The sequence below is a fragment of the Dendropsophus ebraccatus genome, chromosome 9 (assembly GCF_027789765.1).
Source record: "Dendropsophus ebraccatus isolate aDenEbr1 chromosome 9, aDenEbr1.pat, whole genome shotgun sequence".
Lineage (NCBI taxonomy): Eukaryota > Metazoa > Chordata > Amphibia > Anura > Hylidae > Dendropsophus > Dendropsophus ebraccatus.
The window spans coordinates 50606812-50625809 of NC_091462.1; the positions used below are offsets into that span (position 1 = coordinate 50606812).

At 38.3% G+C, this 18998-nt stretch overlaps 1 protein-coding gene across 1 annotated transcript in view; it reads left to right on the plus strand.

The window, feature by feature from the left end:
* The window catches only part of LOC138802096 (voltage-gated delayed rectifier potassium channel KCNH8-like), a 340813-nt gene that overhangs the window by 215932 nt on the left and 105883 nt on the right, over positions 1–18998 (plus strand). The window contains exon 3 of the mRNA XM_069985236.1: positions 16516–16650. Within this exon, the coding sequence (XP_069841337.1) occupies positions 16516–16650 (135 nt within the window). The remainder of the gene's footprint in view (positions 1–16515; positions 16651–18998) is intronic.

An 18998-nucleotide genomic window follows, 5' to 3' on the forward strand; every position in this document is an offset into this window, starting at 1 on the left:
GAGAGGTCTTTGGCTTTGAACCATTTGCTTGTGCTGTGGAGATAAATGTAGCCTGTTTTTCTACCTCTTGAAGGATTTCAGTTGTATCCTTTACTTGATCAAAAAAAACAAATCAAAACCTATGCCATTCATTAAAACTGTTCACTTTCATTTGTTTGAGGTATGTTTCATGAAGACAGAATTGCTGGCAACCAGACCTTGGTCTTATATTTCTTGGCGTATGTGCTACAAAGTATAAAAGTTAGGTGATTCCATAATTTCTAGCATGGGTTGTAGCTGGGAAAATGCATGCTGGGAAAAAAAGATAATGGGACATCAATAAACAGTAAATACAACTGCAATGATGACTCCCTAGAGCAGTGGTGTCAAACTCGCAGCCCTCCAGCTATTGGAAAATGACAAGTCCCATCTTACCTGGACAGCCAAAGTTTTAATGCCCTATTCCACGGAACGATTATCGGCCGTATTTATATAGCAGCAATCTGCTGCCACCGCTCCGCGGAATAGGAGCGGCAGCAGCAGACCGCCGCTATATCCCATAAGCTTCCCAAACGATCAGCAATCACCTGGGCTGCCCTCCCCCCCCCCTCCCAGGAGTCAACCAGGTGGGGAACCAGGTGCAAACAAGCACTGACAGCGCTCGTTTGCTCCTCAGAGCCTTCAGCTTTTAATTCCATTCAGTTTGGATACAACCAACTTAAATTTTTTTGTATCTTTGTTTTTTCCCCACACGTCCTAACAGCCATAATATTAATTCTGAAAATTTCAGGGGTTTTGTTTTTAAGCCATCAACAGCCAGTGAAGGTGACCTGCTATCTTGTACTACTTGGGTCAGTACAATTATAATACAGTGATCCCTCAACTTACAATGGCCTCAAGATACAATATTTTCAACATACAACGGTTCTAGAGGATCATTAGGTGAGACCAGACTCAACATACAATGCTATGGGCAGTCAGGATCTGCGGCACATGTAAATAACTAGATGATCAACCAATGAAACTGGCCATTTTACTGGTAAAATCCCAGCATTACTGAAATGCATGCACTGGTTGGCTGTCTAGTAGTGATTCTCTGAGAATAGTGAATACTGTGTTGCTCTTTACCTGAGACAGTTTTCCATAGAATTTTGGTCTCAACATACAATGGTTTCCACATACAATGGTCGTCCTGGAACCAATTAATATCGTATGTTGAGAGACCAATGTATTGAATTTATAATGTTTTTGTTATGATTTACTACTGCAAAAAAATTTTTAATCCTTTTGGTTTTCTTTTTTTGCTTTACATCATCGAATTCTGACCCCTTTATCTTCTTTCATGTATGGGGACTGTTTGTAAGCTAATTTTTTTGCGGTGTGATTTGTAGTTTTTATTGGTATCATTTGAGGCAGATTGAATTTTATTTTCTTTTATTGCATTTTTTCCAGAATCGTGTGTCACCAGAAATCAGCAGTTCTGGCATTTTCATTTTTTTTATAATGATGTTCAACATGAAGGACCAATACCATTATATTTTAATAGTTCTGACATTTCTGCACACAGGGATAACAGTTATGTTTATTTTATTTTTTTTGTGATTTTTTTTTTACTTTAACAATGGAAAACAGAGGTGATTTCAAAAAAGAGTCTGTAATAGTTGATCCAACATGGCAGCCACCAGGCTTTTAGATGACTATTTACTGTAGTTTCCCATGGTTGCATTATGGGGGCCAATTAGACCCTGGCAGTTATTGTGGTACAGCTTCTAACTGTCTAGATGACTCTTTCACCACAGCAGCATCTAGCTAAATCTTTAGCTGCCCAGGCATGACAGGAATTGTAGTTTTGCAACAGCTGGAGGGCCACAAGTTTGAAGTTCCTTATCTATATATGAAGAGAATTTAGCTCCCCCGCCAGATCTATATACATTCTTAATTCGGCCATGACGTACTGTACATGTGCATCATTACAAGGTTAATTCGGTTCAGCTACATTACAATAAGGATTATGCTGGACGAAAGGTTTTGTGCAAAAAAGGGTCCATGGAGTCTCAGTTACGAGTCTCAAAACACAGGAATAGCCAGATATCCCTCTCTCCAGAGAAGGAAAACCTGTTACCACTGGGTGCCTCCCAGTTGGGAGATCCCCAAACCACCCTGATACGTAGCCCCTTAAGTCCCACTCGGTTGCGAGTATTGGAACATAAATAGGGAAATACCAGGGTGGCCCCTTCTGTGTCAAAGTCTAACTCTGTGGTGAGTATTGCAACAATATGACAAGGCTTACCAAGGCAGGCATCCATCCATCCACAGAGAGCTGTTTTAGGGTATTTGCCCCTCGTCAGTGTGGAGCAGGATTCTGGCTAACAGGGACAATGAAAAATAGACCAACAAAACACAGCAATCACTGAACTCATGGGGGGATATTTATCAAAGGGTGTAAAATTTAGACTGGTGCAAACTGGCCACAGCAACCAATCACAGCTCCTCTTTCCTTTCACCAGAGCTGGAAGTTGAGCTGGGATTGGTTGCTGTGGCCAGTTTGCACCAGTCTAAATTTTACACCCTTTGATAAATCTCCCCCAAGGAGATCAGCGACAAAAAATCCAATGGAGAACTCACTCAAGAGTCTCCCTTCATACACTGCCCCCTATACATTTAAATATGCAAAAAGGGTACGTGGAGCCTAAGTTACAAGTCACAAAACACAGGAATAGCCATATATCCCTCCAGGGGAGGAAAGCCTATTGCCAAGGGGTGACTACCAGTGGGGAGATCACCAAACCACCCTGATACATAGCCCCTTAAGTCTAACTCTGTGGCGAGTATTGCAACATAACAAGGTTAATTCGGTTCAGCTACATTACAATAAGGATTGTGCTGGACTAAAGGTTTTGAATTTTTTTTTTTTTTTTTAATGATTTCCCTTATATTCTAAAAATGCTGCATTTACAGGGGTAGGAGTAAGGATGTTACAAAGATCCCAGGAGTCCACATTCAGTAAGCGGGCAAATAATATAAAGGATGAGGGGTTGAAGTTTTCTGGTTTTCCATATTCCATTACTCACCTATGACCTCCAGCATTGGAGAAATATATAAATGTGAATCTATTAAATAAAAGAAGCCTATACAAGGTAAATTCACTGTTCATTCCACAAGTCTCTTGGCTGGCATTCACTAAGGCTATTCGTAGCTGGCTGGTTGATGATAATATCATGGAGACAGACTTCCGCCTATTCGCTGTTTTTCAACCTATAATAAGTACAGATGCGGTCGGTGTATATTTCGTGCACTATAAACAAATCTTCCATTTGTTTCATGAGCTATTAATGTAAAAAACAGAACTTAGAATTAAACTTTAATAAGACTAATTGTAAGTACAAGATGGCTGCGCATTGCTAGAGCTTAAATAATTTCTAATGTGATATGTTGGGGAAGAAATTTTCATTTCACGCTTCATTTGTCGCACACAATGTTCACGTTTTTGTGTTCTTTCTAGATTTGTTCTTTGTAGTCTGATACTATTCCAAGCTTTCTTCTTTGTTTGATAGTAGGAAATACTCAATATATATGAGTACCAAAAAACACATTGTAAATCACATATGTTAAATAAGTCACATGTATGTAATATAGATGAGATCTATGAATAATGACATAGCACAAGCTATACTTTTACTTTGTCTTAAAGTCATTTCATTCCTCATATGAGACCGAAATAAAAGCATTTTGAGGACATTGTCAAACATGAACGGATCTTATATCTATTGAAGGAGCACTCCATTGCACTCATTTGCTGCTGCTCTGGACAGTTCCTGCCTCAAACAGAGAGGTTAGCAAAGAGCACTGTGTCACAATGCAAAGAATCCACCACTTCCTGCAGGACATACAAAGCTAATAAGTTCTGGAAAACTGGAGATTTTGAAATAAAAGTAATTTACAAATCAATATAACTTTCTGAAACCAGTAAATTTGAAAGAAAAAAAATTACTGAAGTACCCCTTTAGGCTGGGTTCACACTATGTATATTTGAGGCTGTATTTGTGAGGCTGTATAGCAACCAAAACCAGGAGTGGATTGAAAACACAGAAATGATCTGTTCACATAATGTTGTAATTGAGTGGATGGCCGCCATTTAATGGCAAATATTTGCTGTTATTTTAAAACAACGGCTGTGGTATTGAAATAATGGCCGTTATTTACTGTTATATGGCGGCCATCCACTCAATTTCAACATTGTGTGAACAGAGCCTTTCTGTGTTTTCAATCCACTCCTGGTTTTGGTTGCTATGAGGACCTGACTTGAGGACCAAATACAGCCTGAAATATACATAGTGTGAACCCAGCTTCAAGATGGATTGGCATTCAGCAAATGGTCACACATTCTTCTTAGCTTAACCCCTTCAGGACCGGGCGAATTTTCGTTTTTGCGCTTTTGTTTTTTTTCTCCTCTTGTTTAAAAGGTATTAGCACTTTCTTTTTTTTACCTACAGACCCACATGAGCCTTTATTTTTTGCACCAGTAATTGTACTTTGCAATGTCAGACTTAATTTTTCCATAAAATATGCTATGCAAAAAAAATAAAAATGTGGGATGAAATTGAAAATAGAACACAATTTTTTTTATTGGGGGGAGGGGTTGTGTATACACCATTTTCCCTAAGGTAAAACTGACATGTTATCTATGCTCCTCAAGTCGGTATGATTACAACAATATGTAATTTATATAAATTTTATTTTATTTGATGGCTTTAAAAAAATTAAAACCTTTTTAAAAATCTAAATGCTTCTTAAAATTGCTCTATGACCATGCTTATAACACTTTTATCCTTTGGTCTATGGGGCTATTGGTACCTTGTTTGCATTGTTTTTTATTACAATTTTTCTGGATTTATGTGACAAAAAAATTAGCAGTTTTGCACTTTGGCCGTTTTTTGCGCTTACGCCATTTACCATGCAAGATGCAAGAATGGTATAATTTAATAGTTTTGGTGATTATGCATGCGGCAATACCAAATATGTTTATTTATTTTTATTTTAAAAATGGGAAAAGGGGGGGTGATTTACATTTTTGTTAGGGGAGGGGATTTTTTTTATAAATGAAAAAACGTTATTTATTTTTTTACACAGCAATAAGAAGTCCCCCTGGGGGACTTCTACATACACAACACTGATCTCCCATTGAGATCAATGCTGTGTATATATTAGAGCACTGATCCATTAGATTATTGTTCAGGTCTGCTGCAGACCAGATGTATGGATTACCGAGCTGGGATCAGCGTCATTCTGATGCTGAGGCCCGGACAGGCATCGCGGGGGGTGATCCATCCACTAGACCACCTTGGATGGGGAGAAATAGCCATTTAAATGCAGCTGTCAGCTTTGACAGCTGCATCTAAATGGCTCATTAGAGGGCGCGGCGATCGGACCGCGACCGCTAACTGCCATGGTCCTTTTAATAGCAGCCGGGATCATACCCTGCAGCTTTGTCTAGGTTCACACTGCGTAAACCTGTCTAACGTGAATGCTTAAAGGAAAAAAATGGATAGTAAAAACAGATGCTTTTGTATGACGTACTGCTAAATCTGTTCTCCATTTACTTAAATTACTAAAAAAAAGTGGATCATATTAATCCGTTTTTATTTTACATCCACAAAAATGTGATTAACCACATTTTTCTGTACGTTAGAATTAAAAGTATTGGTATAAGGGAGTCAGTACACTACCAGTCAGAAGTTTTAGAACACTTCAGTTTTTCACAACAACAGAGTTCTAGTACAGCAAATAATGTGAAATGGCTCAAAGGTTAAAAAGCAAGTAAAAATAAATCATAAAAATAATATAATTTTTTCTTTACCTTAAACAAAATAATAATTTAAATTTCTGTACCAGTGTTTTTTTCAAAGACAGCTGCTCTGTAGCACAAAAAGCAAATTATGCTTTGATTGGATTTGAAACCCTTTGAAACCCTCCTATTCTATGTAACCAGTGTTGGAATAGACTGCATAACAATATTTTCCAGGCCTTCAGCACAGAGAACATTGCTATCATAAAAAGGCAGTCGGGCAAAGAAGACAGACAAATAAAACCCTTAGTTTTATCACGCAATGTAACCCTTATTACACTGCCTGATAATCCTGGTTGTAGCAAGCACCAGCCTGTCAGATCCGCGCTCACTTCCCCCTCATTCCCCACTTGCTGCACTGTGCTATAACACGCACAGCTAGCGGAGAGCAGCGGGAGGGGCTGCCCGAAAGAGCGTCAGGTCTTTCAGGTGCCCCATTAGGGTGTGTTCTCATTGAGTAATTCAGACATCTCACTTCTTTGAGCAGAGAGCGGCTGCTGTGGAGGACTGTGCGCTCTCCCACAAACAGGCTATAACACACTGAGGCAGGCGGGATTCTGCCTGAAGTCAGTGGCGGTCTTCTGCCATCGCTCCTATTACATTGAGTGACACACACCAGACAGTCATTTCACAAATTGTAAACTTTCAACATGTAGAAGCCCACAATCATGTATCCTTTTAACATGCGCTATTACAGTAAATAGTTATTGGCCTAAGTGGTCAGTAATCGGCCAAGTAAGGCCAATAATTGTTTAGTGCAATAGGACCTTTAGACTCATAGGTTTGTCCTGCAAAGAGATTGCCACACAGCACACTGATACACATTTGTTTAGTTCCAGTGAGATAAATACAAACAGGAACCAATGCTTTACATATCACTTAGATACAATGAATATGTAGGAGTGCATTTAATGTTCATTATTATTATTATGCAGGATTTTTTTAGGAGAGCAAAAAATAAATAAAAATAAAAAATACAGGCAGCAAATTGTCGGGTTTTTGTCTGTTTTCCCTTTTGGTGTAGTGTTTCGACATATTTATTGGTGTGCGACACAATTTTTCCAAAAACCTGACAAACCTAAAAAAAATACAGGCAGATTTAAAAAAAACAGGCAGATTAAAAAAAGTTGCATGTAAAAAATATGATCAAAAATGGGCGAAAAATGCAATTATTCACCTAAAATAATTGCAAAACCCTTAATTTACCTTTCATTGTGTGAACATAGCCTTACACAGCAATGTTCCTATCTTTCCAGGTGACACCAAGCATTGTAGTACAGTACAGTCTATAGAAGATGCGCCCATGTTGCAGCCAAACTTGGACACACTTGGGGGAATTTATCAATCCCCTACGACTGCAGTATGGCTCCTATCTAAGCAAAAAAAAATTGTATGGCTTTCATCTAAGCCAAAAGTTTTTGGGGGGTTTGCCAGGAAAGGGCATGGCATAAGTGCTTCTAGATTAATAACTATATATGCTAGAGAAAAAAAATCAACTCACAACTATAAATCCTATTCGTTATTATGATATATTCTGCAAGTTGACAACCACAATGAGATTTGCTTAAAAAAAAATGTATTCTATTTCTATATATTCTATTTCTAAGGAACAGCAGGCTTTTAGTTTTTTAACTTAATAACAGATTAAAGTAAAGAAAGTCGTATATATTAAAGCAAATGAGTATTAAACTATGGAAATAGACATTGTTTTGTAGTTATGATTTACCTGCCATATTGCCAGTGGGGATTTCCTATAAGATATGGTTGTTACTCAGGGCTCTCACAGCTAGGGGTCATGACATGTGGCTGCTAAATAACTGGTTGGGGAAAACTGCTTTATGTGGATTCACATGATTGTTTATGTGTTATTTGGGTTTAGTAGAAGTTAAGTATCATATATGATATGATTTGACCCAATGGGAATCATTTACTCACAATGGGTCAATTTTAAGTCGTAATTATGTCGTTTCTGTCTGAGTTTTTTTGCATCAAATTCATTAATGTTGCGCATGCCCTAAAATCCGACCATCCCACCAAACTAAAAGTGACTGGTTTTTAGAATAAAAAAAGCCAAAAATAAAAATCACGGTTTGCTTAAAAAATCTGTTGGTTGTGGCAGGTTTCAAAGGACACTTCCATGACACACCAACAACATGCCCACTTGGCAGGGTTTTGGACAAAAATGACAGGTTTGTCAGGTTTTTTAAAAAAACCAATAAATATGTCGAAATACTACACCAAAAGGGAAAATAAATAAAAACCTGACAATTTGCTGCCGGAGACACATTAGTAAATCAGCCCCAATATGTGTAAGTCTTACCCTGGTTTATGGAGCGAGGGGTTAATTACAATTTATGACATAATCAACTCTAGCTGATATTTGGTTCAAAAGTACAGGGATAACCATTCTCTAGCATTGTTGGACATGAGGCAGATATATAAAAAGCTATTCTTAACCCATTAATGACTGCCAATACATCTTTTTATAGTGGTCACTAAGGGGCCTTAATCCAATACATACATCTTTTTATGGCGTTATTGGAATAAGTGTATTATGCCAAAGTGGTAATATTTTTGAAACAAATTATACAACTTTGTTTTTTCTGTAATTGTAGTGACCCAGAGAATATATTTATTGTTATTTATACCGTAGGCAGAATAGCGTAACTTTAACCCCTTCACGGCCACAATATGTATATACGTTCCCACTGCTTGTGCCCCTTACAGTAGGAACGTATATAGACATTCATGGACTCTAAATGTGTGCAGGACCATTCTGATGTGAGTGGTCCTTCACACATCAATGTGGCTGGCACCAGAGCTAATCACAGACAGCTGCAGTCACTTATAGTCACACCTAAGTTTTAAACTTAAAAAAAAACTTAAAAAATATTTTTTAAAAACCCTAGTAAAAATGCCCCAATAAACATTTATATTACCCCCTTATAAAAAAAATATTAACATTACATATCGTAGCATTCGGAATTGTCTGATCTATTTAAAAATAATAATAATAATAATAATAATAATAATAGTAATAATAATAATAATAATAATAATATTGTTCCCGCACGGTGAACAGCATAAATGAAAAGTGGGGGAAAAAACTGGATTGCTGATATTTTAAAATTATATATTAGAAACAAATTAATTAAAACCAATAAAAAAATTTCTTTTACACTAATGTGATACCAATAAATACTAGAGATCCTGGTGCAAAACATCATACCCCAACCATCCCTGTAGGTGGAAAAATAAAAGCGCTTTGGCTCTTACAAGACAAGAAGAAAATGACATTTTATTTTTCAAAATTTCCACCCCAAAAGGGTTAATAAAAAGTTAATCAATAAGTTATATGAATTCCAAAATGGTGCCAATAAAATTTTTTATTTGTACAGCAAAAAAACGAGCCCTACGTTGGCAATTTTTTATTTTTATTTTTTTAAAAGGTATGACAATGAAAAAAATAAGAAAATAGCTTGGTCTCTAATGGCAAAAATAGGCCAGTCACTAAGTGGTTAATAACTCTCCCCCAGGATGTATACAAAGTGAGCATATACTGTAGCTGATTATTCTGCCAGATATGATTATTATGCTACACGTTATATATTGTAGGAGCACCAGATCATTTCTCACCACAATAGACTGACATCCCAGATTCATTTTCAGAATAATGCTCCGGTCGAGGATAACATCTAAACCCAGTCTTTATACGCTGAAAATGAAATTGTGTTCTCTTATTGTAACTTACAAAAGTTTTCTTTTTACCCAATTCCATTCAAGTCACTTGGGTATCGGGAATTTAAAAAAAAATGTAGCCTGCAACTGCATATATTAAATAAAACTGACAGGGGAAAAATGAAGAGTCTGTTAAATATGTAATTCTGTCACCCAGGAGAGCCAAAATTCACATTTACATGTGACTGATTCTCCAACGGATTAAATTAGCATTAAATTTGCCTAACATTTGTAGTAACATGCAAAAGTGCCTGCGATAATCCATCCCCTGGCGCTGATTGAAGTGGGACCATTTTTTAATTAAAAGATGGGAAAACTAAAAGAACAAACTGATGTTTTTTTTGTAAAGTTTTATTAACATCACCAAATGACTAATCTCCGTTGTTAGAGCAAAGACTGTTAGTGTAGGCAGAACTGTAGAAACAAAAGCATATTTAGGAATCTTGCATTTAGAGGAAACAAAGAGCATAGCCTTTGGCTTTTAGTCCGGTTAATAAGGTGCAATACCAGACATGGCGTATAGGCAAGAGTGGAGCTGTTCCTGGAAAATATATTTTGTTTTCCTTTGCTGCAAAAGCACTGCAGATTTTCTGCTGAGGATTTTCTGCAGCAGATCCGCATTGTGTGAACATACCAGTTAATCATAATTACTTCTGCAGTAGCTACTTGGCATTGAGTATCACTATTTCGTTTACTGTTGACTAGAGATGAGCGAACCGGGTTCGGGTTCGAGTCGATCCGAACCCGAACATTTGGTATTTGATTAGCTGGGGCTGCTGAACTTGGATAAAGCTCTAAGGTTGTCTGGAAAACATGTATACAGCCAATGACTATATCCATGATTTCCACATAGCCTTAGGGCTTTATCCAACTTCAGCTGCCACCGCTAATCAAATGCCGAAAGTTCGGGTTCGGATCGACTCGAGCATGCTCGAGGTTCGCTCATCTCTACTGTTGACTTGTATCCCCACATTCTTCCCTTGATGTGGAGTCTCTAGTTATATTGACTTTTATACCTAAGGCAGCCATAATGTTTATGTATAAAAAGGAAAATATAACCATGTACCGATGACACTGTTCTTTATTAAGTAGACATCCACAGTGCAGGAAGGAAAAAGTGTGTGAAGCTTTGAATTTAATAATCTATAGATTCTCCTTTAGCATTCCTACCAAATGTTTCCTATAGGTGCAAATACGATTTATACAATATTAAGAGGCAATTTCAGACCAGCAAATGTAAATGTATTTCAGTTCATCAATACTTCGTAGATACTTTGCACGCACGGCCCTCTGACCTGAAGAGCAGGTCATGCCACAGCATCTCAGAAGGGGTAAGAACAGGAATCTTTTATTCAATGTTCATTTTATTGATTTCCTTATGTGCTTTCAGGCATTGTCTTCTTGCTGCATGCATTGTTTGTTGTAAGGCCGTCCTTACATTCTTCTGTAAAACATTCAGATACATCTTTGAAGTCATTGCTTCTGCCATTGTCACATGGTGTTCTGTCCGTAAAACAGCATGGCAACTCCAAACAGACTAGAAGGTAATTTAGCAAGTAATACAGATGCTAGGTAATTCTAAGAACCTCACTTACTTTTTCCCTCTGTGCTGTGGATGTTTGCTCAGCATGCTCAATAATATGAATATAACATGAACAGTACAACTGTTTGTGTGGTATTTGTTAAGTGAGATTGTGTTTGTCAGAAGGACTTAGAGAACAATCAGAACACATTTTACTGGTAATCAGTGGGGAAATCCAGGAAATTCCAACATTATTTTGCAACTATATTTAAAGTTAACATTAAAGGGACAGTTCACCTTCACCTCACCTCCCTCAACCCTTAAACTAAAATCATCTGTAAATAGGAAAAACAATGCTAATTTCAAATCTGTAATTTGTATCTTCCTACTCTTTTTTGCTTTTCCAGGCCATATTCCTACCTAGTAAGACACCGGCCGTTCCGTGCCTCGGCCGGGTCATGGAACGGACGATGACAGAAAAGATCATCCCAGTCGGTACTGCAGTACCGGCCGGATGATCTTTACTGCCGCTGAATTCGAATGCGGGCGCATCCGTGCGCGCCTGCATCTGAATTCCCCGCTGCACACAATGGACTCCATTGTGTGCACTGACAGGCTTTCTGCGGCTGCTATTCATTCAATAGCGTCTGCAAAAAACTGACGCGTCAGTTTCTTGCTGCGCCGCTAGGGATCCTGGCCGCAGTGCATACCATGTGTATACACTCCGGCCAGGATTCCCTAATGTGCAGTACTATGTAAGTACGGTAGAAATCACGGCCATTGTTGCAATGGCCATGATTACTTCGGTACTTACGTAGCGTTAACATAGCCCCAAGCTGTAAGCCTGCAAACCAGGCATGTTGATGCATAGAGAGGACTACTCAGCTCAAGCATATAATGGAGAGGACTACTCAGCTCAAGCACATAATGTAGAGGACTAGTTAGACTTCTCCTTTGTTGGCTTATAGCAAAGGATTGTTTGTATGTTAAAAGATAAAAATTGAAGTTTTAGAATTAACTTTGTTAAATCTATTAACTGATAACTTAAGTTTAGGAAGTTCCTTTCAACTTTATGTTATTTAAAGGGGTATTGTACTAGCATTTTAAGTAATAATAAGTAATAATTTAATGTATTGTACAGAATTTTATAACATCTATAAGTATTATTTTACATAGAAATAGAGCATAGAAATAAAAATATTAAAGGGAAGCATCTAACCTGCTGATAAGTCACTATAGAACACGGGACGTTAAGGATGAAGGTAATTTTCTTACATTCATTCTCAGAGCCATTATTGGGATATTACTAGTTCATTTTATATGATTTCACCCCCTCTCTCCTAATAAATGATAGCAGAGCACCACCCCACTGAAACACCTCATTTGCATATGAAGTCAACTACCCAAAAATATCCTGATAACGGTGCAGAGGATGAAGGTAAGAAAGCTACCACCATTCTCTGTGCCCTGTGTGCTCTAGAGACATAGCAGGTTAGATGCTTCTAACCTACTGATAGTTCCCCTTTAACATTAACTAGGCTCAGTTACATTGTACTTTTTAACAATCTACAACCAATATATCAGCTAATTATACTTCTCTAAATCACAATAGTACATCATTTGATGCCTTTTTATGAAAAGAGTAATAGAATGTGATAATGTGTAACTCCAACGGCTGTATCCGTCAAGAGGGGCCATAGAATGTAATGATTTTCTACAAACATTCCTAATTTCATAGCTAAAAGAACACTGAATTATAGAAATTGGTCTTGCTTTGACAAGAATTCATTATTGAAATTGATTGAAGTGATCTGAAATAGCCAGAGTTGTAGAAGTTTGATTAAATGGAAATGTTATGACTGATGATCGTATCCAGATACATAGTGTTCCCAGTTACAGTTGTTTAGCTTTTAGTTGTGCAATGCTGGAGTTGAAAAAAACATACTGTATGACTATCGTGCTGGTGCTTTAGAATTTGCAAAGCTTAAAGTGATAGTCACTCGCCTTTCTCTATGTGCAGTTCTATGCACCATCCACAAGCTTAGATGCTACACATTTGATATATATCTGTATTACATTTGTCTGTGTCTTGCTTCTGCTCTAAAATAGCTTAATTTAATCAATGAACAGTGTCACCTAGACGGGGCTTCAAGGCACTTGGGCCCCCTCTCCAGCCGTGAGATAGGGCTCAACTGCCATGAAACCCCACCTAGGTGACACAGTTAACCATTGAAATGAAACAAGTGTAAGGGGCATGACTGTTTTACCAGGGAATCTGTCACTAAGATTTATGCTGCGTTAAATGAGGGCAGTATAAACTAGTGACTTCTAATATATAAACTATTCTTCTAATATGCAGAAGAATAGGATTCTTGCCGCACCCCTCCCCCGCCCTCCAGCTATTGATTCACAGTTGACTGCCTACACACAGGATGGATAGATGACTGCCAATCAGCAGCTGGTGGGTGGAGTTTTCTGCTCATGAATATCCAGGACTACTGAGCTCATGCTTATAATGGAGAGGACTACTTATTGTCCATGTTATTCAGGAGGAGATCTCTAAATTAGCTGTACAGAACAATGAGATACATCATTCTGGTGTAGGAGTCGGTATACTTCTCTCCCCAGACTACTCTTTCCAGGTCATTCCCCCTATAACCTCCCTCTCATTCTCCTCTTTTAAGGTTTACACCATACGACTTTTCCATTTATTTTCCCTGAGGCATAGGCATAGCATTGATCAGTGTTATAGGAACTCTGCTGGTTGAGCCTGCTTGTGGCAGACTCAATCAGCAGAGCGCAGATCGGACGGCACGGAGAAAGGTAAGAGACCTCCGGTGGTCCGTGAAAGCGATCAGATTGTTCTTGCATAGCTTTGAGTTTGCTTTTTGTGAAACCAGTCTTAATTAATTTTGTTAATGGTACAATGAGGGATAATGGTAATGTTGGGAGGAGTGTCACTAATAAAGCACACCCTTGCCATCATACCTATTCCTCTTTTCATTGTAGGAACCACATAGAGACGCTGACACAAAGAGATTGCGGGATAGTGGAAGCAAACTTTTAAAATTTGAACTAATCAGACAAAAAAGAAATTCCACTCAGTTCCTTGTTCAGTACAAGTTTCCTAGTAATATTTGTCAAAACAAAATAGCAGTAAGGAGAGGTCCAAATTTGAAGATTACATCGAACCTCTTAGACTTGAAGTTGCTGGAAGCATCATTTGATATGAATTTAAAATACGTCTTATACATGGCTAACAATGCCTGCATCTAATAAAAGTGAAGCTCCAGTTTATAATTAATTTTATGATTATATTAGGAAATTACATCATATAAAACTCATAAAAGAATTGCTTCTTTATGAGCTGAAAATATCTAATAAGAAACACAAATGATCAGGAAACCCCATCAGTAGAATACAAATGTCATTCACAACAACTTCTATTCAGTCAATGCAAGATGACAAAGGTTGTAATGATGTTCTAAGGTTGTAATGATGTCAGGTCATTGAAGTTTTGCCGGGTTTCATGTTTATGGAGCTATTCCAATAATTTTATATTAGGAAATTTATTATATTTTTTTACTTTTACTTCAGACCAGAGTTTCCATCACATTAGACAATGATATTTCAGAGAATGGTTGAATATAAGAGGTTGTTTTAAGCCCATAATCCATTTTTTACCTAAAAGCCTCTTTCTTAAAATTAAGATAAAGACTTCCAAGCATTGCTGATAATAAACCTGTCAAGCTGAGGGCAGAATTTAACTATTTAAAATATATATATACAGAAAGGTTCACGGTAGAGGGACTTAATCACCCTTAATCACAGTATAGCTTACTAATTAGTTATAGCTATGGGTGTCACTCTACTCTATTATCAGAAAAACCCACCATAAAGATGAATACAAAAAACAGCCATGGGCATAGATTCTGAATCACTACAAAGTTTATTTATCACAATTATAATGATGACATGATAAAAAATAATATAAAAATATCACTAAAAAGTATTTAAAAACAACCAGGTACAATACATATAAAATAGACAACAACATAGGTTAAATGGGTGGTCAATGTTCAGGGAAGAAGAAGCCCGATTGTGGTGAAACGTACGTAGGGACAGCTGTGACCCTCATAGGAGTAATGGGTGAGTGTTGATACGGTTTATGATGACCTCCGGTGTGTCTTGAGCCATAAAATTGCTGGGATAGCAGGTTTACTTTGAGGGAGGACATACCATTGGGACATATTTTTTACATTGACCACCCATTTAACCTATGTTGTTGTCTATTTTATATGTATTGTACCTGGTTGTTTTTAAATACTTTTTAGTGATATTTTTATATTATTTTTTATCATGTCATCATTATAATTGTGATAAATAAACTTTGTAGCGATTCAGAATCTATGCCCATGGCTTTTTTTTGTATTCACTATTTAAAATATGTCTACAAAGAAACTGAGGCCAGAATAAGCTATTTATTGCCTTATTACAGCATATGAACATTATAGAAGGGGGTGCAATACTTAAATATCAGTGGCTTCTGCTCCGGTGGATCCAGGGCCGTTACTATTTTCATGGATTCCAATTTGTTCAATATCATCACACATAAAACAATACAAGAACCCACAGGGGGGGCATTTACCAAGACTGTTGTACTTTTACACCAGTCTTAAATAAAGCCACACACCCTCCCCGACTGGATTTACTAAGAGTGCGTGGTACAAATCTAGGCCTGCTTGGGAGCAGGTGTAGATTGGTATCACAATTTACACCTGTGAGTGGGTCACGCCTCCTTCCCCCCTCCCCCAGGCTGCCCTTTAGGAGGGCGGGGTTACAGCTGGAATATGCCTCATAGTACAGCCAACTGACCCTGCCGTACAAGTCTATACCTGCTTGGGAGCAGGTGTAACTCATAATAAATCTGGCATGGGGGGAGGTCACACTTCCTCCTCACCCTGCTGCCCCCCCCCCCCCCGACTGCCCTTCAGGCAAGTGGGGGTTACAGCTGGCATACACCAAGGAGAAGGCAATAATCTGTGCTTTCTCCCTGGCATATGTCAGAGGTGCAACATTGATAAATCTCCCCCATAAAGCTTATCAAAATGTTATAATTTTGGGGCATCTATTTAATAAATGTTGGAATTTAAACATGTGCCAGATTTTGGTGTAACAGCGGACTAGATTTTGGTGCAGCCTATATAAATCTGGACCATTATCTGCTGAAAGGAAAAATTATGGCTGGAGCAAGAACCAACATCTTTTACTTAATTTAAAAAAGGTAAAAAGTTATTTGGTTATATAAGTTGTAAAACAACAAGAAAACCTATTTGTGTTTGTGCATCTGCTGCTGGAGTATTAGCCTGTCTGTGTGAAGAATCATTCTGTAACAGGAAAAGATTACTCACATCTTTTATTCCGCTTGTAGGTGGATCATTCTGGTGTCTCCTTGACATTGTTCCAATAAAGAATGAGAAAGGTGAAGTGGTTCTCTTCTTAGCATCTCATAAAGACATCTCAGACACCAAGAGCGCACTCTCACCAGATGACAGCAAACTCACAGGTGAGGAATAGAGATCAAATAATTATGTGTATATATATATGATTTCATTATAATGCACCTCCTCTTTATATTAGGACCTGAAGCTAATAAATACTCTCTGCAGTAAACTGCATTACATTATTGCCAACCACTGGTAGAATACTACTGAATTTCTCCTCCATAAACTTGCATGGTAAACAGCATAATTTGCATGGTGAAGGTTGCCTCCCAGAAATGGACAAATTACTTCCCTATGTCATGGTTAAAGAGTACTTGTCATTAAAAATAACTTTTGACATAGTATCAGGTATGTCAAAACTTATTGATTGCACTGGGTCTCGCTGCTGACATCCGTTGTGATCAGGAGATATAGCCAGGGAGAGAGTGTGGCAGCCCTATCTCCTGATTGGTTAATTTTGAAAATGTAAGTCTATGAGGCTATGTTGTGAGAATTAGCGAGCATGGTAAAACTGACTTGTTATGCATATTCCTCAAGTTGTTACGATTACAATGATATGTAACATGTATAACTTTTATATTATGTGATGGCTTTTAAAAAATTCAAACCATTGTTAACAAATATACGTTCCTTAAAATCGCTCTATTCCCAGGCTTATAGCGCTTTTATCCTTTGGTCTATGGGGCTGTGTGAGGTGTCATTTTTTGCGCCCATGATGTGTTCTTTCTATCGGTACCTTGATTGCGCATATACGACTTTTGGATCACTTTTTATTAAATTTGTTCTGGATTTGATGCGACCAAAACAGCGCAATTTTGCACTTTGGAATTTTTTTGCACTTTCGCCGTTTACCGTACAAGATCAGTAATGTGATTAATTAATAGTTCGGGCGATTACACGCGCGGCGATACCAAATATGTTTATTTATTTGTTTATTTAATAAGTTATATTTATAAAATGGGAAAAGGGGGGTTATAGGACTTTATGAGAGGCGATTTTTTATTAATAAAAACACTTTTTTACTTTTTTTTTACATAAACTAGAAGCCCCCCTGGGGGACTTTTCTCATCTCTCATAGAGATCAATGCTGTGTATATACACAGCAATGATCCATCATATCGGTGATAGATTGCTATAGCCTGCTGCAGGCCACAGCAATCTATTGCCGAGCCGGGATCAGCGTCAGGTTTGACAGCTGCATTGAAGTGCTTAATTAGCCGGAGCGGACCCCGCTCTGAACACCCCCCGCTGCACCATGACGTACCAGGTACGTCATGGGTCGCTAAGGGGTTAATAGTGACTAACAAGATGCAGAGCATATAAAGAATTCATATCTCTGAAGATGTCAGCTGTCGAAAAAGATTATGGGGGACATTTAATAAGTCAGGCGTCTTTTGCGCCAGGCTAAAAAATGTTCCCACAGCACAGATACTTTATGTAGAGACGCATTGCCAGAGCTGGTGTAGGTTTCCTTATCAAAAATTATAAATTAAGCGGACCCAGAGCCGGTGCCCCCCATTACCAACCCCCCTCCCCGGCACTCTTTGGGTTCATAAATCCCCCCCCCATGTTATTTTCCTCCAGCAAAGGGAAACAACACAACTATTTACTATACATTACAACAGTGTGATTACCATTACACTGCAATATTACTAATCTGCCCGTACAAGTAGACTCTAGCTGCATTTAAATGGCTTCAAAGTTAGCTCCAAATAGGGATGTCTTCTGCTGGACCTTTGCATACTAAGGGTATGTTCACTTTGAGCAAATGTGGCGGAACTCTCCGCTGGGAGAGCTAACGCACCTATGCGCGAGATGTCAATTCCTTGAGTGGAGAGCAATGCACTCGGAGGTGCGTGAGCCCTCCCATTAGGAAACAGTGATACACTAAGGGAGACGGGATTCCTCAGCGGAATTCCGCCACATGTGCTCAGTGTGAACATACCCTAAGGCCCGGTTCACACAGTATATGACAGTGGCGGTTCTGTGACATAGCAGTGTCACTGATCAGCCGCTGTCAGGGAAGTTAACGCATGTGGCCACATGAAATCCTGTTCTGAGTGTATATAGAGTGTAAACACTCTGGCCGGGATTCCATAGGACACAATGTCATTGTCATTTTACTTTTCAAAAAATAACGGCCGGTGTTATTTATTGAAAATTTACCTTGTGTGAACTTAGCCTTATTATGTAAAACTGGAGTCCATATGATGCTGTAGTACACAGGTACAAACTGTGGCCCTCCGGCTAGTGCAAAACTACAGTTTCCATCATGCCTGGACAGCTAAAGCTTTGGCTATCCAGACATGACGGGATTGGTAATTTTGCACAGCTGAAGGGCCGTGAATTTGACACCTCTGTTCTAGTAGCTGACTCTAACCCTGTACACAGCCATAGAAAGCACAAATTT